Below are 16024 nucleotides of genomic sequence, written 5' to 3'. Positions count from 1 at the left end.
CATTAGCTTTTCATTTAGCTTTTCATTCCATATTTTTTCTTTGTACAGGAACTGATCCAAGCTCCACCACACACCGTTTTGCTTTCCACAAATTTCCTTAGAGATTATCTTTGCTTTCAGTTAAAGACTAATTCAAATTAGGCAGACATGGTCAGACATGGGACATGTCCCGTTTTTAGTCAGTCTCTCCTGTGCTTCCAATCTGACAGTTTGTCTCATCCGACCAGAGACATCAGTGCACCAGCCAGGACTCTCCCATGCAGACACGGCTCTGTTATATCCACTTACACTGTCCCCCAACCCGATCAGCTCGCTGACTCACCTGGGGACGCTGCTGGCTGGACACGATGCACCGAGGACCGGCGGATGGGGCAGGTAAGACCAGCTGCGTTCTCGACTTCTGCTACAGAAATTCACGAAACACTTTCACACACACGGTGTCCCGGGTTAGAAAGGGTTTGGTCACGATTGGTTGCAGTTTATCCCAAACTTTAGTCAGGGAAACCCCTCACCGTGTTGTGAGGAATGAGCGGTTGGACGTGAAAATGCGTTCAGGACCTGCCCTGGATAATGCTCAATGTTGGAATGAGGTGGTGTAGAGATGGTGTGGAGGTATTAGAATGCCAGGAGGAGACGTATTGGGGGAGGTGGAGACCCCACCCTCCTGCTATTGAAATCTGGAAAACAGTGGAGAGCTTGGAGGACTTCGGAGAGGTGAGATGAGCCGTGGCGCATGGAGCGCATCGTGGCGCACGAGTCAGGCGAACCTCAATATGTTATTTTTTTCCTCCGCAAATAAAGTATCAGATATCCACTACTTTACTTGTCATCATGTTGTACCGATATAGAAATCTGTCAAGTCATAATCAAGTTATTCCAAACGTGCATGTAATTTTCGCCTTCAGCTTTTTAAAATGTAAACGGGCTACAGTACTAAACCTCGATCCCTTTCCTTCATTTTGGTTCTTGGCAAAGTAAAATAGATTCTGAGACTGTCAGTAAGCACTGAATCAATAATTTACATACAAGTGGGTTTATGGGTACCAAAGTGCTTCACGTATGTAACAGATAAAATAATATAGCATCAAGTAAAACACATTTGCATACATTGCCTTGATTTCAGAAAACACGATATAATTTATGTTAACATAGTCAAGGAAATTATTTATTGTCAATACATTACTGTCAGCCCACCACTGGTCATGAAAAGGACACTCCTGTTTCTTGTTTTGGAGCATGAAACTAGACTTGAGTTGAAGAGCAACACATCTAGAAAGTTTTCTCAAGTCCATTTTTATTGCCCTGGCACCTGTTGAGTTCTCATGAGCAAACCTAACAGTAACTGTAGTCATTACAGCCATCAGTATCCACTACACGAGCAACTTCAGGACCAGAAGATGTAGTTTTCTGGAGGTGAAAGTACATTCCTCTACCTTCTCTGTCCTCAGCCCATTCAGTGTTCCCAGTGTGAAATACCAAAAGGTCTGAGCTCCTGACATATTGTCCTTTGACCTCTGAAGATGGGAAGCTTTAACTTTGACTGCTGCTGTCACCCTGGTGACTGAACACACACTCACACACAAACAAACACACAGCTATTCAAGAGTGAAGCAAAAGCAAACGAGGAGCAGGCCGCTCTGATCTGAATACAGGTCAATTTTGTGGAAGTTAGGGGGTTGGATTAGGTAAAGGACCAGGTGAGATTCAGATAAATAAATCATCATATTTCAGTTGTTCATAATATGTGATGCTTCACCAGAATCCTTTAAATGAATGCATAATGTAATCATCAGTAAAAACCAACAATACAAGAAAGAAACTCAGATGAAGTCATGTGATGAAGTAGAAAAAAAGTTCAATGTGAGGTAACATTTTTTTGGCCACTAGGGGGCAGCAGAAACAGGCTTTAGACTGAACACTGTTGACTTACGTTTATTACCAAAATTGACATATTTAGAGCAGTAAATCACACATTAAAGGATCATTTTATTTTAAAAAATCTTAAAATGTCACTATGAATTTTTTCATACGCTCATGACATTAGCTTCTTGAAATGTTACAGGTCTTAGTTAGAAATTAAATTATCTGCTGCGCAGTGTCAACCATAATCTCCAGAATATTACAGATTGACTGTGCACTGGGCTGTTTGTGTTTGATGTGATCTTATTCAAATAAAGTCAAATGGTTGTACTAAACTCATCGATAAAAAGAGTGTAGAGTTATTTCTTGTTCCTGTTTTTACTGTTGTTGACAAAAAATACAAAGCGGTGCATGTCCAAGAGCGGGTGGATTTGATACTTTAACTGGCATTAAGAGGAGAGCCTCAGCATCCTTAAGATAACAGCCTGGTTAGCTTTAGGAAAATTAAGTGATTAGGTTAAGGCATTAAATACCACATGGGTAGGTTTTTGGATTTCCATAGATTTTTTATTCCTTTGAGGGTTGATGAATTCTGTGACCTCTGGTTCGGCATTCACCAACTCATATTGTCTTGAGATTTAAACAGCATCAACATACCAAAATGATCTTAACTCATTTAAACATTTGGTATCAGCTCCTATAGGTGTCAAACCGTCCATAGACAAAGCAAGACACTGGACGCTGAAATGCCCCTAATTACATGGCTTCCACCATTGGGATTAGAGTACTTGTGACTGTGTGAATGAGACACACATTCTAAAGTGGAGAACCTAGCTCAAGTGTAAAGTAAATATGTAATAGCAGTTTCCAAAAACTCGAGCTCCCCCCACTTTTGCTAACTTTGTGACTTCAACTTTAACAACTTCATCATTTTTTTCCCAAAAAAACACTGGAGCTCTCTTTCTATCTCTGACTTAAGGACCAGCTGGTGCACACCTTTACGATTCGTGTACGATTTTGTCGGCCCGATGACTTCGCATGGGAATCGTAAAGGTGTGCGGTAGCAGCCGACAAACGATTTTGTCGCTTGTCGTTTCATCGGATCAAATCAAACATGTTTGATATTTCCGTACGGATTTTCCTTGTGCCGAATACAATCGTATGTGTGTTCCGATGTCATCGCGCAGGATAATTTAAACAGCCAATGGGAATAGCGCACTTAGTCATGTTGGACGACTACGACACAAACATGGCTGCCTCCAGTTTGAAAGTCACGTGATTTGTGGCTTCCTATTTCGGTCATGTGATAACATTCGGTCAAAAAAATTGTAGCTTCGCAAGTGTGTGCGATGGACGTGCGAGTGTGTCAAATACGGTCCGAATTGTTATGCCGATCACCCGACAAACGATGCAACGATGACATCGTAAAGGTGTTTCCTTCCCCTCATTTTATTATTATTTAGGATATAAATGTATTACTGCCAACTAGTGGACTGGAGTTTTCTGAGGGATACACATCAATCTCTGTAGATAGATTGACTGAATATGTTGCATACTGATCACCGAGATCGATGTAAATTTTATCGTTGTCTAATTTTGCAATCGTTTTACCGCCCAGCCCTACCTGCCTGCTCATGCGCAGGGTTTACCTTTTGCCTTGTTACTCAAAACAAGGTTGTGCTCGGTGCATGAGAGAAAAAAAGACTTTAGTTCCTTGTACATATAAATTTAATTGCAGTAATATGTGACACACATAGGAGAGAAGCAAACATATCTAAAGGGATGAGATGCAATGCAAATTCAAGTTCATAATAAGCTATTTTATTTGACAACAATCTAATAACTTTTCCTGAAGGCTTTAGTTCATTTTAACTGGAAATCAGTGGCCTGATCATGACAATTTAGTAGCTGCAACAAGTGAATCATGCCACCCTGGATGGAGAGCAGTTAAAATAGCTTTTAAAACTGGACATTTGTGAGCTGTGACAGTTGCCTATATGGGCAGTAGAAACAAGCCATTTAGACAGACTTGATGAAATGATTTGGCCCAAGTTTACATGTGGATCACCTTTCCTGTGGCTGTGGTAGAAAGAGACTTCCGTACAAGCACACTAGCATCTAAGGTGAGTTCTGAGGTGTAAGTGTCATGTAGCGACAGTGCATAGCTGTAAGCTTTGCTCTGTCCTCCACAACTCGATTAAAATACACTAATCCAAACAACATCATGTCTAAAATCCCTAACAGTGCCACCACCTGTTTATCTCGATTTGTCTACAATGTTCACATAACACTAGTGTTTTAACACCCACTTTTCTTACAGATTTTTTTTCTGTGGATAAAAACTGTGCTAAATTTGGGTGGTAACCTGACTAAAGTCACAGGTAAAAATTGTGAGTGGCATTCTCAAATAATTTGAATAACTGCTTGCCAAAAGTCGGTAAAAGATCACGTCTGCCCACTGAGAGACTGAGGTTAAACTCCTCTGAGTTGGAGCCTGGTCACCAGGACACAGAAGCCTTTTTTGTTAGGATTTTATTACCGGAGAAGTACGTGAGCCCTGTTAAGTTCTTACTTTTTGCACGTGTCTGATCAGTAGTATATTCTCTGTGACGTATGTCAATGTGACTGCTGTCTAACTGGGTTGTCCTTAAAGCCAGGATCCTGCTGCTTTAATAAGCAGAGCTGCTTTTCTCTCTGCCTCTTTTTTTAACAATATGTTTTTCTTATTTGGTGTAGTCATGCACTTATGTCTTGTCCTATTTCTCTGACGGTTTCATTTTCTGCGTGTAGGATTCCTGGTGGGGAAGGTTTAATATTCTGAGTTACAGTTTTTGGCCACCTCAACGCAACAAAAGAAAATTGTGGGGGAAAAAATGTGACATTTTAGGTTGAATTTGTCAGTAAACATTTATTATATTATTCATGCAGAAATAAAAATGTGAATATTCAAGAGTGATTTGAAGAGTTTTGCCTGGTTTTGTTAATCATTTAGAATATGTCCTGGTATAATATTATCCTTATGGAAATAAATCATATCCACACAGGTTCACTCATGTCTTGATCTCCTGTGTTTTCATCAGTCACCTAATTCACATGTCTCTTCAGTCCTCTATGTTATCCGGACGTGTTTCTCTCCTCCTTTCTTGTCGGTAGCCTTCATTGTGAGTAACATTCCAGACTCCAGACCCCAGGGTTGTAACTTTGTGTCTGGCTCCTCATTACATCGTTACACTAGAGAAAAAAACACAGTAAATGTGACAGCAGCTATTGTTAGCAAAGCTACATGCGGCCACTGAGCAATGTGTTTCAGTCGCTTACCTGCTGTTCAACTGAACATCTGGAATCAAATTTGTAGATACATGCATGAGTGGACAACGTAATCATATTTTGCCATCTTTAAGTTTTTACTTATTTGGTTAGATCATTTATCTTCTTCTTTTTTGGTAATTACATGCAGTCTAACAAGTAGAAACATGACCAATTAGAATTTTTGCATAGGTAATTAAGTAATTGTTTATATGTAAATGTCTAAAGAGTGGATACTGAACCAATCCTTAAATGTTTTGTTTCATAGCTTATCTAATGAAAAATCCAATCATACTCAAGCGAGCACATTTTAAATGTATAAGTAAATATTTCTGAAGAGCATGATTTTCTATTAATTATTTTGTTATTTTTATTCTGCACATATTTAGTTAATTATTAGTCCTGCTTTGAGGTACAGTAAGAAATATTTTCACTGAGATTTCTAACTCTGAAGAATAAGAACTATTGAAAAAACATATTTAAAAAGCATCTAAGATGTGCTTTTATTAGTCTTTTGGGACTGTTGTAGTTTGTCCACAGCGACACCAACATCTGCAGTCTGGTGTTAGTGCTGCTGCGGTTGTACTCTTGAGTCTTTTTGTTACCTCCTCAATACCTCTCTTTGACTTCATGATGTTTTCTAACATAGTTACTGAAAAGTATTTAACAGTAATTCGATTCTTTTACTGCACCTGTGATTCTTCCCATGTATCCAGCTTTATTAATATAGTTCCTCTAAGAGCCAGATACAGATTAGATTAATTGTATTTTGTGGTTGACTAAAAGCGTTCTCCTCCAATCAGTAGAATGGACCCAGGGTTCCAAGGCTGCCAGCTACTAGGAATTACAAGTCAGCCGGGAAGAGAAGCTCATGCGGACCAGAGCGTCTTCATCCTGCACGCTAAAGTCGCTCAGAAGTCATACGGCAACGAGAAAAGGTCTGACGATGCTCCGGTGAAGAGACCTCCATTGGTTTTTAGAGTTCTATCACTCACATTTTTTCTCTTCAAGGTTTCACAAGACTCGAGGAATAGATTATCTTGGCTACAAAAAAATGTTCATGTGTCATGGCAAAGTTAATCCAATCGGAGGACCCTTTGAATAAAAAGCAGAATATTGTTGTGCTTGTTTACAATCTCCATCAACTGCTCCCTTTGTCAGTGCTTCGGCGCTGCTAAATTCAATTAAAATAATTTCACCGACTAGCTCTGGAAAAGGTCATCGACACTTTTCTAGATTCATTTTACAAATGAGATGTTTATAAAATAATAAAATCTTAATGAATTACACCTCTTTTGTATTTTACAGCAATGTCATTTATTGACATTTAATCCAAAAGTTTTAAGGCTTTCAAAAGTGTGATAGAATAATAGTGTGCATGTATAAATGAGCAGGCTTTATAAACAAATATGATCTTCTCAGACAGAAACAACTGATAAACACAAAAAACTTTGCTTATCCGGGTTTAAGTGTAAACTTATTCAAGTCAAGAATGTGCTTGATTTTAGTTACTCTGCCTCATTACCTGCAGGTTCTTCTGCCCTCCTCCATGTGTTTACATCAGGGGTCATGGATGGGGGGTCATGCAGGACCATTTGAAAGGTAAAGTAATAAAAATATACTAAATATTATATCATCAATTTTTACTTGATTCTAGGGGCTACCTTCTTCTGATTTCTTCGCTCTATATTTTTCTATATCCATTTCCCTCCCTCTTCTCTTTCACATCTTTGTTTTTATTATCTATTTGCAGATGCTGGATGTGGAGACTCAGTATATCGCGTGTGCGGCTACATGTGTCTGGACAGCTCCAGTCAGTCGCAGGCAGACTCATTCAAGCTGGTTTTCGATGAACAGCCAAACTCAGGGGTAAGTGAACTGTGATCTTACACAATGCGATGATCTATAGACTGGACCGTTTTGTCAACACAGGCCTTTCAATGACAGAGACACCAATTTTCTGAAGATGTACATCTGTATCCATCCTTTTCTTAATACCAAGTAGCATTTCACTGTGAGAACAAGCTTGGTTAGTTGTAAATAAAGGAAGAATCTCTCACTGAAAGGTTTTTTTCACTGTCTGCGCCACATTCGCGTGGTTGGTGTGAAACCTCTTTTCAGTACAAAGTAAATTCAGTGTCAGTCATTTATCGGGAGTAAAATGTCCACAAAAGTTCAATACTGTGCGCCATTTACCCTCCAATGGAAAGACTGACTTATGGTGTCAAAATCCTTGAAGGACCCTGAGGTGATATCTCACCTCTCCGAGCAACATTTAGACTAGTTTTCTCAAAACTCTGAGCTTCCCAGCTGAAGGTTACATTCACACAACAGGGACATTTTGCCTTCTGTGCTTTATTCATGCAAATTTTGATCAATTGACCGTTTTGGGGGTGTTGCGGCATTTTACTTAATCCAGACACAAAGATGGTCTTCATCTTAGTGTTGAAACTATTTTCTGTTGATGCTAAAAGTGATGTCAAATAAGTTCTAGACAACAGGCTGGTTTAAACTCACTGTACGTACAAAAAGATAGAGTTTTACTTCAAGATGGTTTTGTGCAACTAGAGAAATATTAAAGTAAAACTGTTCCGTGGATAAAGGTCAACGCAGACTTGGCAGATGGACTCTAAGTAGGCAACAAGAGAGGTCAGACAGTGCAGAGGGAGGTTGATAAAGGCTTTGTGGAGCCAATGGCCTAACTCGGCGAGGCAGAGAGGAGGTGCCTGCAGTGGAAATGAGACTTAGTCCAAATGTTGAAAACAGTGTATCTACAGGCTTTTTTCAGTTGCCACCTTGTTCTTTTCACCAAGCCACAAGCAAATCTTACATAAGTCCCAAGCTAAGAGGGACTTTCTCAAGCTTCTGTTTTACAAATTTCCAATAAATAAGGATGTTTAATATTTTAGATTTTTTTTTTTAGTTTCACTCATTACCAAATAAACTTAGACACAATAAGGCACAATTTGTCACCAATAATATAAGAAACTAAGGCTACGTGCCCACGACAACGGTAACGACAGATAAACGCAGAACATTTCGACAGATGTGCCTATCTTGCACACGGCGACGGCGTTTTTAGGAGTTCAAAACGGAGAAAACACAAACGCCCCCCAGAGTGGAGATTTTGAAAACTTTCCAACCTCTCGTCGCCGTAGGAACAGTTCAAAACGCAGAAGTGCGTTTTTTGCACACGCATGGAAGTAGCCTAATGACGTTCTACCGCCAAATTTGAGCCTGCCCTTTGAGAACAATATGGATGAACGTGTAGCAGTAGCCGCATTAAATACTATGCATGAATCATGCCAACAAATGGCGAGACTCTTGACCGAGAGTCATTTAGATCATAGGAGACGATACTGCCACCTACGTCCGGGGCGTGCATACTACATCGGCAAACTGCGAGTTTTATGAGTTTTATACGTTTTCCCTGTTCCCATGGATAGAGACGCTCGTGAGAACGCAGATAAATTGTGGAGGAAAAAAACGGACATCTGTGTTTATGCTTCAGAGCATTGTCGTGGGCACGTAGCCTAAATCTCAAACTGTTGGTGGTGAAAACACGGAGAAAGAAGTCACAGTAGACCTGCTTCTTCTGCATAGATTTCGTTTTTTTTCTTTTCACTGTTCGTTGACACTGCAGCTTCGAGGTGCTGCAAGTCTTGCTTATAAATTTTTTTTTTTTGCTTTATTTTCAGGCTTGTATACTTCTCTAAGTTTTACATCTGCACTTTTTGCTCTGTTAAGCACTCAGTATTGCATTTGTACTTGAATAGAGTTATATGAATAAAACTGGTCTAATCAGAGGTTTTATAATCTATAATCTAGTAAGATGTGGATGATATTGAGTGCTTGTCACGATTTATGCTGAAGACTGGTGAATTATGGAATCCTGAGTTTTAGCTAAACTCAGACCTGTAGCCTGTTAACAGTTGTGTGGTTTAGTTAAAATATCACCTCTTTTATTAAAGATCATTCGTAATTCTGCAGTCATGTCAGAAAAAGGCTATGTGGTCCCTGGCCTCCTGCTTCCTGAGAGGTTACATAAGTACATTATGACTACAGTAGTATTGGCCAACTTCACGGCGCATCATCTGAGATTCAGTTCTGGTCAGAAGTTTATATACGCTCAGCATTGACCTTTCTTTTCCTGCGGCAGATCTGTTGCACAACAAACATTTAAACAAATCCGGTGGAGCTGAAAGTTCCAAAATGTCTTTCAAGTTTAGGCGTCTTCACTTCCTGTTGTTTATCATGATTGACTGCAGCTGTTAGTTGCGCTGAGCCAAACTACAAAAAAATAAAATACATGAATTTGTTTGGCCGCAGTCACTTGACTGAACGGCTCCCTGTAAAAAGGAAAATATAAAGAGCTCATTGCAGATCTGACAAAGAGGACTGCAGATTTGCTGTCAGGAATGTCTTGGAGCCATTTCTAAACAACTTCTGATTCCAGTATTATCGGTTTAAATGTTTTAATGTGCATACAACTTAATGGGATTTTTAACTATTCTAAGGCCTGGAAAATGATCCAAATTATCACACGTAGATGAGAGGAAATTGGTTTTAATGGCCAGAATCTTTCTAGCAACCACTAAGGCACAAGTTTACTAGAAATCTTCAGCATAACCTTAAATTATCAGTTAGATTGTTCGAACTTATTGAGTGTTTCCAAGGCTGTTACTTTGTGTTACAAGGTGGTTGGAAAATAAGTGTTTGGAAGAAAAATAACAGCCTTCAACATGTATATTTTTAGACTTTGCAATTTGGGTCAGTGCAAGGTTAGAGTCGGAGCTGGGAAATAAATCCATCCGTCAAAAAGATCATAGTCTACTACAGAGCTGAATCCTGAAAATACTCAGTATTAAACATGCAAAACATTGACAATAACTGTCACCCTTGTTTATATTTGGCGCTTGTACAACTGAACAAACATGATATGGCTTCTGCTGCAGAAAACACCAGTGCATCAGTCAGCTCACTGATAACAAAATCCATCACTGAAGAAAAAAAAAAAAGAAGTTAGAAACAGTTGTTTATGTAATGTGGTTGACTAATAATTGTGCATTCTTATTTATTCCACTGAGAAAGACAAAGCTCACTCTGTGTGGGAAACTTTCACGTTTGGGATTCACGTTTAATTGTATTAATTATTGCAAGGATATTGGTCATTTATCCAACAGGAATTCTGCCAGAAACTTGTTGATGGCAGTTAAAAAGTGTCAAGGAGCTACTTACTTCTCGATTTGCAACTATATATATGTTTGGCATGTGAAATTCAAAGTGGAATTTAAAATCCCTCTCCTTACATATAAAACTCTTAATGAATATTACAAACATACTTCAACTTAAATCAGCACTTAAATAAAGTTTGAGTCACGTCTCACACTCCTTAACACACTGGCTGTCTGTCTCTGTTTCTCTGCAGCAGCTGTTTGCCTGTGCAAAGTCCCTCTTCATCTCTGATCAGGACAAGAGAAAGCATTTCAGCCTGCTGCTGACACTTTTCTTGGGCAACAGACAGGAAGTGGGTTCCTTCCAAAGCAAAATGATCAAAGTAATCTCCAAACCCTCCCAGAAGAGACAGTCTATGAAGAATGCTGACTGTGAGTCTCACTTTTCAATCCAGCATATCAAATGTTTTCATCTTATTTGCATTTTCAAATAGAACACAAATGATGAAGAAAATATATAAATAACAACTTGCAATTTAGTGATTCTGGTGAAATGATGTGTATTTAAATTAAGCAGAAACTAGTTTTAAAAACATAGGAAGACTCTTAAAAAACACAACTTGTTTATAAGATTGTAAAATAGGACTAGTCCAGTTTAACAGTAAGAATACAGTAATGGACACAACAATAATGGCAGTGAATTTAATACACATGCTGGCTGTCTGATGCATCTAAATGTTTTGCTTTTTGACCAAAAAAAAGAAGAATTTTTAAGAAACCTTCTTCAACTGGCTCCATTTGCATCTGAATTTCCTCCTTAAACTCTGCTAAAACATGCTGTGTGGTATAACTTTTCAAATGGTTATCGAGTTTACATTTATCCTCCAAAATGTCCTATGTTGTCATCTCCACCATCACATTTAATGTCTGTTGTTACACAGACAACAGCGTCATTTTTGCAACGGATGACATGTTTTTCAGACATTTGAAAGAAATAAAGTCATCAAGAGATATTCATAAAAACAAATCAGAGAAGGGCAAAATTATAATCAAAACAGTCATTATTAGTAGTAATAGTAAAGGCTGCTCTCATCATTATTAGTTATCTCTCACAAATGTTTTTATCGTGTAAAGCATAGTCACTGACATTACCACATGGTCAAACGCTATAATAAAAGTAACAATGCCTTCAACAGTCCACAATGTTTTGTCATGTGGTGAAGCAGAAGTAAAAATATGTGGAAAATCTAATTACTCAAATAAAAACCTACAACCTTAAGGAATGTACTGTAACATCACTTTCCTTAATGCACACAGTCATGTCTTAATGTTGCGTTAGTCATCGTAGTCATTGACAGATGGTTGCTTTATGCTATTTACTCTTTCCTGTTGGGTAACAGGGACAGTTTGACATAATGTGATATCAAAAGTCATCCAAAGTCTGCATTGGTGAATTTTATTTGAGCTTTGTTACAGGTTTCAGATTAGTTTCAGATAAAGCCTGGGGTAGGGGTTATGGTTTAGCATTTAGGGCAAATTTATGGTTTCTATTTATGGTTTATGGTTTCCTGCTCAGCCCGTACACTTGACTACATCATAATTTGGTCGACTTAGAGGCTAAAGAGGTGGCTTGGGACCCAAAGTTCATCAATACTCACAGTGTGTTCATACCTTCAGATGCGTTAAATCAAGGGTACAATTCCTGTGCGTATAGAAGCATGTTGGCTATCATAGCAACAAATTTTGATATAGCTGTTAATTTCAAATGGACACTGAGACAAAAAATGCCATAACATAATGCCATGCATTTTACAGGATCATTTTTACAAATCTCAAGGCACTTTAAAAGAGAAACAAACAAAAAAAAAAAACAGTCCAAATAAAAAAACACTATGTTCATCCACTGAACTTTATAGATGGAAGTACTGTTCACAGTATTATTAGCATTTACTTAAAGTAGAAGCTTAATAGAAAACCATTGGTTGCTACAGTGGGTACTTATTTGCTTGAACAACTAAGCATCTGATTTACTATTCTGATACAGGCACAGTTTTGGGCTTTTGCACATTTTACAACTGTGAGCTGGATGTGTACATCAGCACCAACACTTGAAAAAATATACATTATGCTGACCCTCGCAGACATGATTTAGAAATGCATAATGGGACACATTCTACCATTGAGGGTCCAAACAGAAAAGCAAATGTGTGTCCAAAAGCTTAAAATGACGACTGAAATGCACATTGTCACACTCCTCAAAAAGGCCTAAAATCTGTCACAGTATAATGACTTATTATGGGGGTGTCCTGACAGAGTGTGTTTGTGTTTCCAGTGTGTATCTCATCTTGCTCCAAAGTTGCTTTGTTCAACCGCTTACGCTCTCAGACGGTCAGCACTCGTTACCTCTCAGTAGACAGAGGAGCTTTCATAGCCAGTGCCAGACAGTGGACGGCCTTCAGCATCACCATGGGTAAATGTGTGTGTGTGTGCGTGTGTCTGTGCATGTCACTGTACAGTCCATTCAAAGCTTTGTCTGACATGTCTTGTACTCTGCAAAGGTCACAATGTGGTCAAATAAAAAATAGAGGATTAAAAAATGTTTGTAGAATGGATATATCCTGTAAAAATGTCATTTTCTCATCATAACTATATTCCACCAAAGTGTTTATTGAATGAAGGTTTAAAAGGACTATATTTAGATACATTTTCACTGTAACATGTGGGGCTAGAATCTGAAGTCTGTTTCTTAGTTTATTCCCAAATTTAACAGCAGTTACTGACTGATTCCTAATTTAAGGCCTTTCACGCTTTGTCTGATAACTGATCTACTACAGTAGTTGCTCCACTGATCGTGTTAATGACACTAATACATAAAGCAGGGCTCCCTAAATCCTCCCATTCATTTTTTCCCCCTAAATACTGTAAAAGAAGCGTTAGCTCACTATTCAGTCAATCATGTTAGGTGTCATCAAAATGCAGAATCAGCATGTATACAACTGATTTTGTTTTGCTAACAGTTTACAGTTTACCATGAAACCTCGTTTCAATTTTTTTATATCTATATAATCCGAAGTATCGAGATGGTGGAGTCCACACCAGGTAAGAGTCTGTATCAAAGACATTAAAACTGTGGCCGTCACTGGCATCAAACTTATAGCTTCCAGTCACCGCCTGGCCACCCTGCATTAATACAGTCACTGTGCGAGCAGTTTTTCAACAGCGTTTTTCTCACACACGTCTGGAGGAACCAGTCTAAAGATCTGTGAGGTTATTTATGTAACACTCACAGTGTTCAAAGTGCAAGGACCTCCCACGACCAAAACCTCAGCCTCAGTCATTCATCCATCAGCAGCACTCTATCCTCTCTACCATCCACACACACACACACACACACACACAGTCACTGTCCATTTGTCTTTTTTAATCTGTTGGTAGAAAAGTTAGCCCACAGAGGAAAAATGTTATTTAATGAGAAAACATTTCATAAAACTGGAATGAATTTAAGTGCAAATATTAAACTGGTGCTTCACCACAAAGAGTGTGTGTTACATTCAATGTATTTCTATTGATATGAATATTCATATATGGTTATATGTGTGTGTGTTTAGTGGATGACCAGCGTGCTGACCAAGGAGGCTTTGTGCTGAGTGAAGCCTTCATCTGTTACGGCTCTGCGGTTCAATTAGTTTGTACTGAGTCAGGAGTAGCTCTGCCACCCATGGTAATGCACACACACACACACACACGCACACACACACACACACACACGTACACACCTTTTTCTATCCTTTGCTTTTCTATTTTTGAAGAGTTGTGCCTCTGACTTCCTGTGGGGTGTAATTTGCTTGTTATACTTGGTTTTACTTAAGTATTAATGCAGATCAGAACAAAGTATGTCTGAGTGTTCACCATTATTCTGTCATTAAACATTCTTAAACATTTCTTTTAGTAAAAATTGTGTTCCACTCCACTTGTAGAATCAATGATAAGATGTAGATAAGCTGCTCCTTATGAATGAGCACTTTCAGTTACAGTAAGTAAAGGATATATCGTATTCTGTGGCTACCTACAACTGCACACAGACCAGTTAGATGGGTAGTCAGCCACTGACTGTTGGTCAGATAGTCAGCTTTGGGTGCTGTATTTAAAAATAATTAGTTGCTGTTTTATAAAACTAACGGTGGCATCACCAACAACAGGGAGTGTGCCATATATGTTGTTTGTGTGTTCATTTTTTGCCCTTGGTCAGTTGGCCCAACACTTTTGTCCAGACTTAGATATATCTTGTAAACAGTTGACTGATTTTTATCATCAGCTTTATTTTGACTGGTTTTATTTATAATAATCTTAGCTTGCTAACTGTGTAAACTAAGGTAGTGAACATGGTAACATGTGATCAATGTCAGTGTCAGCTGGCTAACAATATAGCATCATGGATGCACAGATATATTGACCTAACATCAGTATTGGCTGATATTCAGTTTGTTGACCCCAGTGGCCAGTGGCCCCAGTATCAGCAAATAGGATCAAATCAACCAATTGAGAGACAAATATTCAGGGTGGTGGGAAATATTTTAAGCCCCTGAGTTTCACATCCAAAACCAGCCCACTTCATATGTGCTAAATGCTTGTCAAGTCCAAACAGGACTTATGACATCATTGCCTGCATGATGTGTAACAAATCTGTAACAACTGAGAACCAAAGTATTTTTATTTCTTTAAATAAAGCATCACAGATGTATTCATGGCTACAAACTGCAGTATGATTTACTGTTTTCATCCAGAGGAGCGAACAGGAATAGACACATAAATATTTTGCTATTTGGACATGTGTCCATCAAAATAAAGTTTCAGTTTTGATTAGATTTCCAGAAATGTTAACTGTTGGCTCCTGTAATGTCAGTAAGAGGATAAAGTACTGAGATGGAGTGGGTTCAATAGTCTGTGGGATTTGGTTATAACAGAAAGGGACACCATAAGATATTGTTATAAAAAGAGTTTTATAAAGATTAAAAATGCAAAACAAACAGCAAATTTGACAAATACCATTACTCCAAACAATCTGTTGTCATTTTGTCTTCTTTTTTGTTGAAGTTTGACTGAACTTCATCTCGTCTGTTTCATCAGGCCTCCTAAATGTTCCAGTTATGGCCCGAAAAAAAGTTACATAAAACCACTGACCATTGAGATGAAGACAATGAAGAAAGTTATAATTTCTACTAATTTCTAATCCTGTAGTACCTGCAGATGTTTGTCTGTGCAGTGTTATGTAACCCGCCAATCCCAAACATGTTGATGGTGTTCCCCCCATCATACATTTGAGGTCATACTTAGCAGAATCCTTCTCACTTTGCTGAGGAGACCTTTTCTCTGTACCTCCTAAGCTGCTGACATAACAACCTAAACTGCAAGCCTGGTGGAAGACGGTTAAGGTATACCCACACGCTATACCTCTATATATTTTTATAGGCTTATTTCTGCATGATTTGTTTAAAGATAGATAGAGTTTACCTACTAAGGCATTGGTGTGAGGAGATTCCTGGCTCTGATTTCTGTTATGCTCACAGTTTGTGGAGGAGTAAAGTGAATGTACAGACTGAAAAGTTCAGCTGGATCAGCAGGCATATGTAAACAAAGCATTTAATATCCTGAGTGCGGTGGAATCTGGGGTGTTTTTAAGTGTC

The 16024-nt window shown here is 38.5% G+C and overlaps 2 protein-coding genes across 5 annotated transcripts in view; one reads left to right on the top strand and one right to left on the bottom strand.

Annotated features, from left to right (window-relative positions):
• The window catches only part of matn4 (matrilin 4), a 34401-nt gene extending 33754 nt beyond the window's left edge, over positions 1 to 647 (bottom strand). For all 4 annotated transcript variants that reach the window (XM_075461776.1, XM_075461773.1, XM_075461774.1 and 1 more), the window contains exon 1: positions 323 to 647. The gene's annotated coding sequence lies outside the window, so the exon portion shown is untranslated. The remainder of the gene's footprint in view (positions 1 to 322) is intronic.
• The window catches only part of rbpjl (recombination signal binding protein for immunoglobulin kappa J region-like), a 28347-nt gene that overhangs the window by 5126 nt on the left and 7197 nt on the right, over positions 1 to 16024 (top strand). The window contains exons 3-10 of the mRNA XM_075460715.1: positions 210 to 375; positions 556 to 714; positions 5953 to 6104; positions 6698 to 6768; positions 6920 to 7035; positions 10595 to 10772; positions 12673 to 12810; positions 13949 to 14061. Of these exons, the coding sequence (XP_075316830.1) occupies positions 210 to 375; positions 556 to 714; positions 5953 to 6104; positions 6698 to 6768; positions 6920 to 7035; positions 10595 to 10772; positions 12673 to 12810; positions 13949 to 14061 (1093 nt within the window). The remainder of the gene's footprint in view (positions 1 to 209; positions 376 to 555; positions 715 to 5952; positions 6105 to 6697; positions 6769 to 6919; positions 7036 to 10594; positions 10773 to 12672; positions 12811 to 13948; positions 14062 to 16024) is intronic.

The sequence above is a fragment of the Odontesthes bonariensis genome, chromosome 3 (genome assembly GCF_027942865.1).
Source record: "Odontesthes bonariensis isolate fOdoBon6 chromosome 3, fOdoBon6.hap1, whole genome shotgun sequence".
Taxonomy (NCBI): Eukaryota; Metazoa; Chordata; class Actinopteri; order Atheriniformes; family Atherinopsidae; genus Odontesthes; species Odontesthes bonariensis.
Note: the sequence above shows the minus strand (reverse complement) of the source record. Positions and strands in the feature narration are given on the sequence as shown.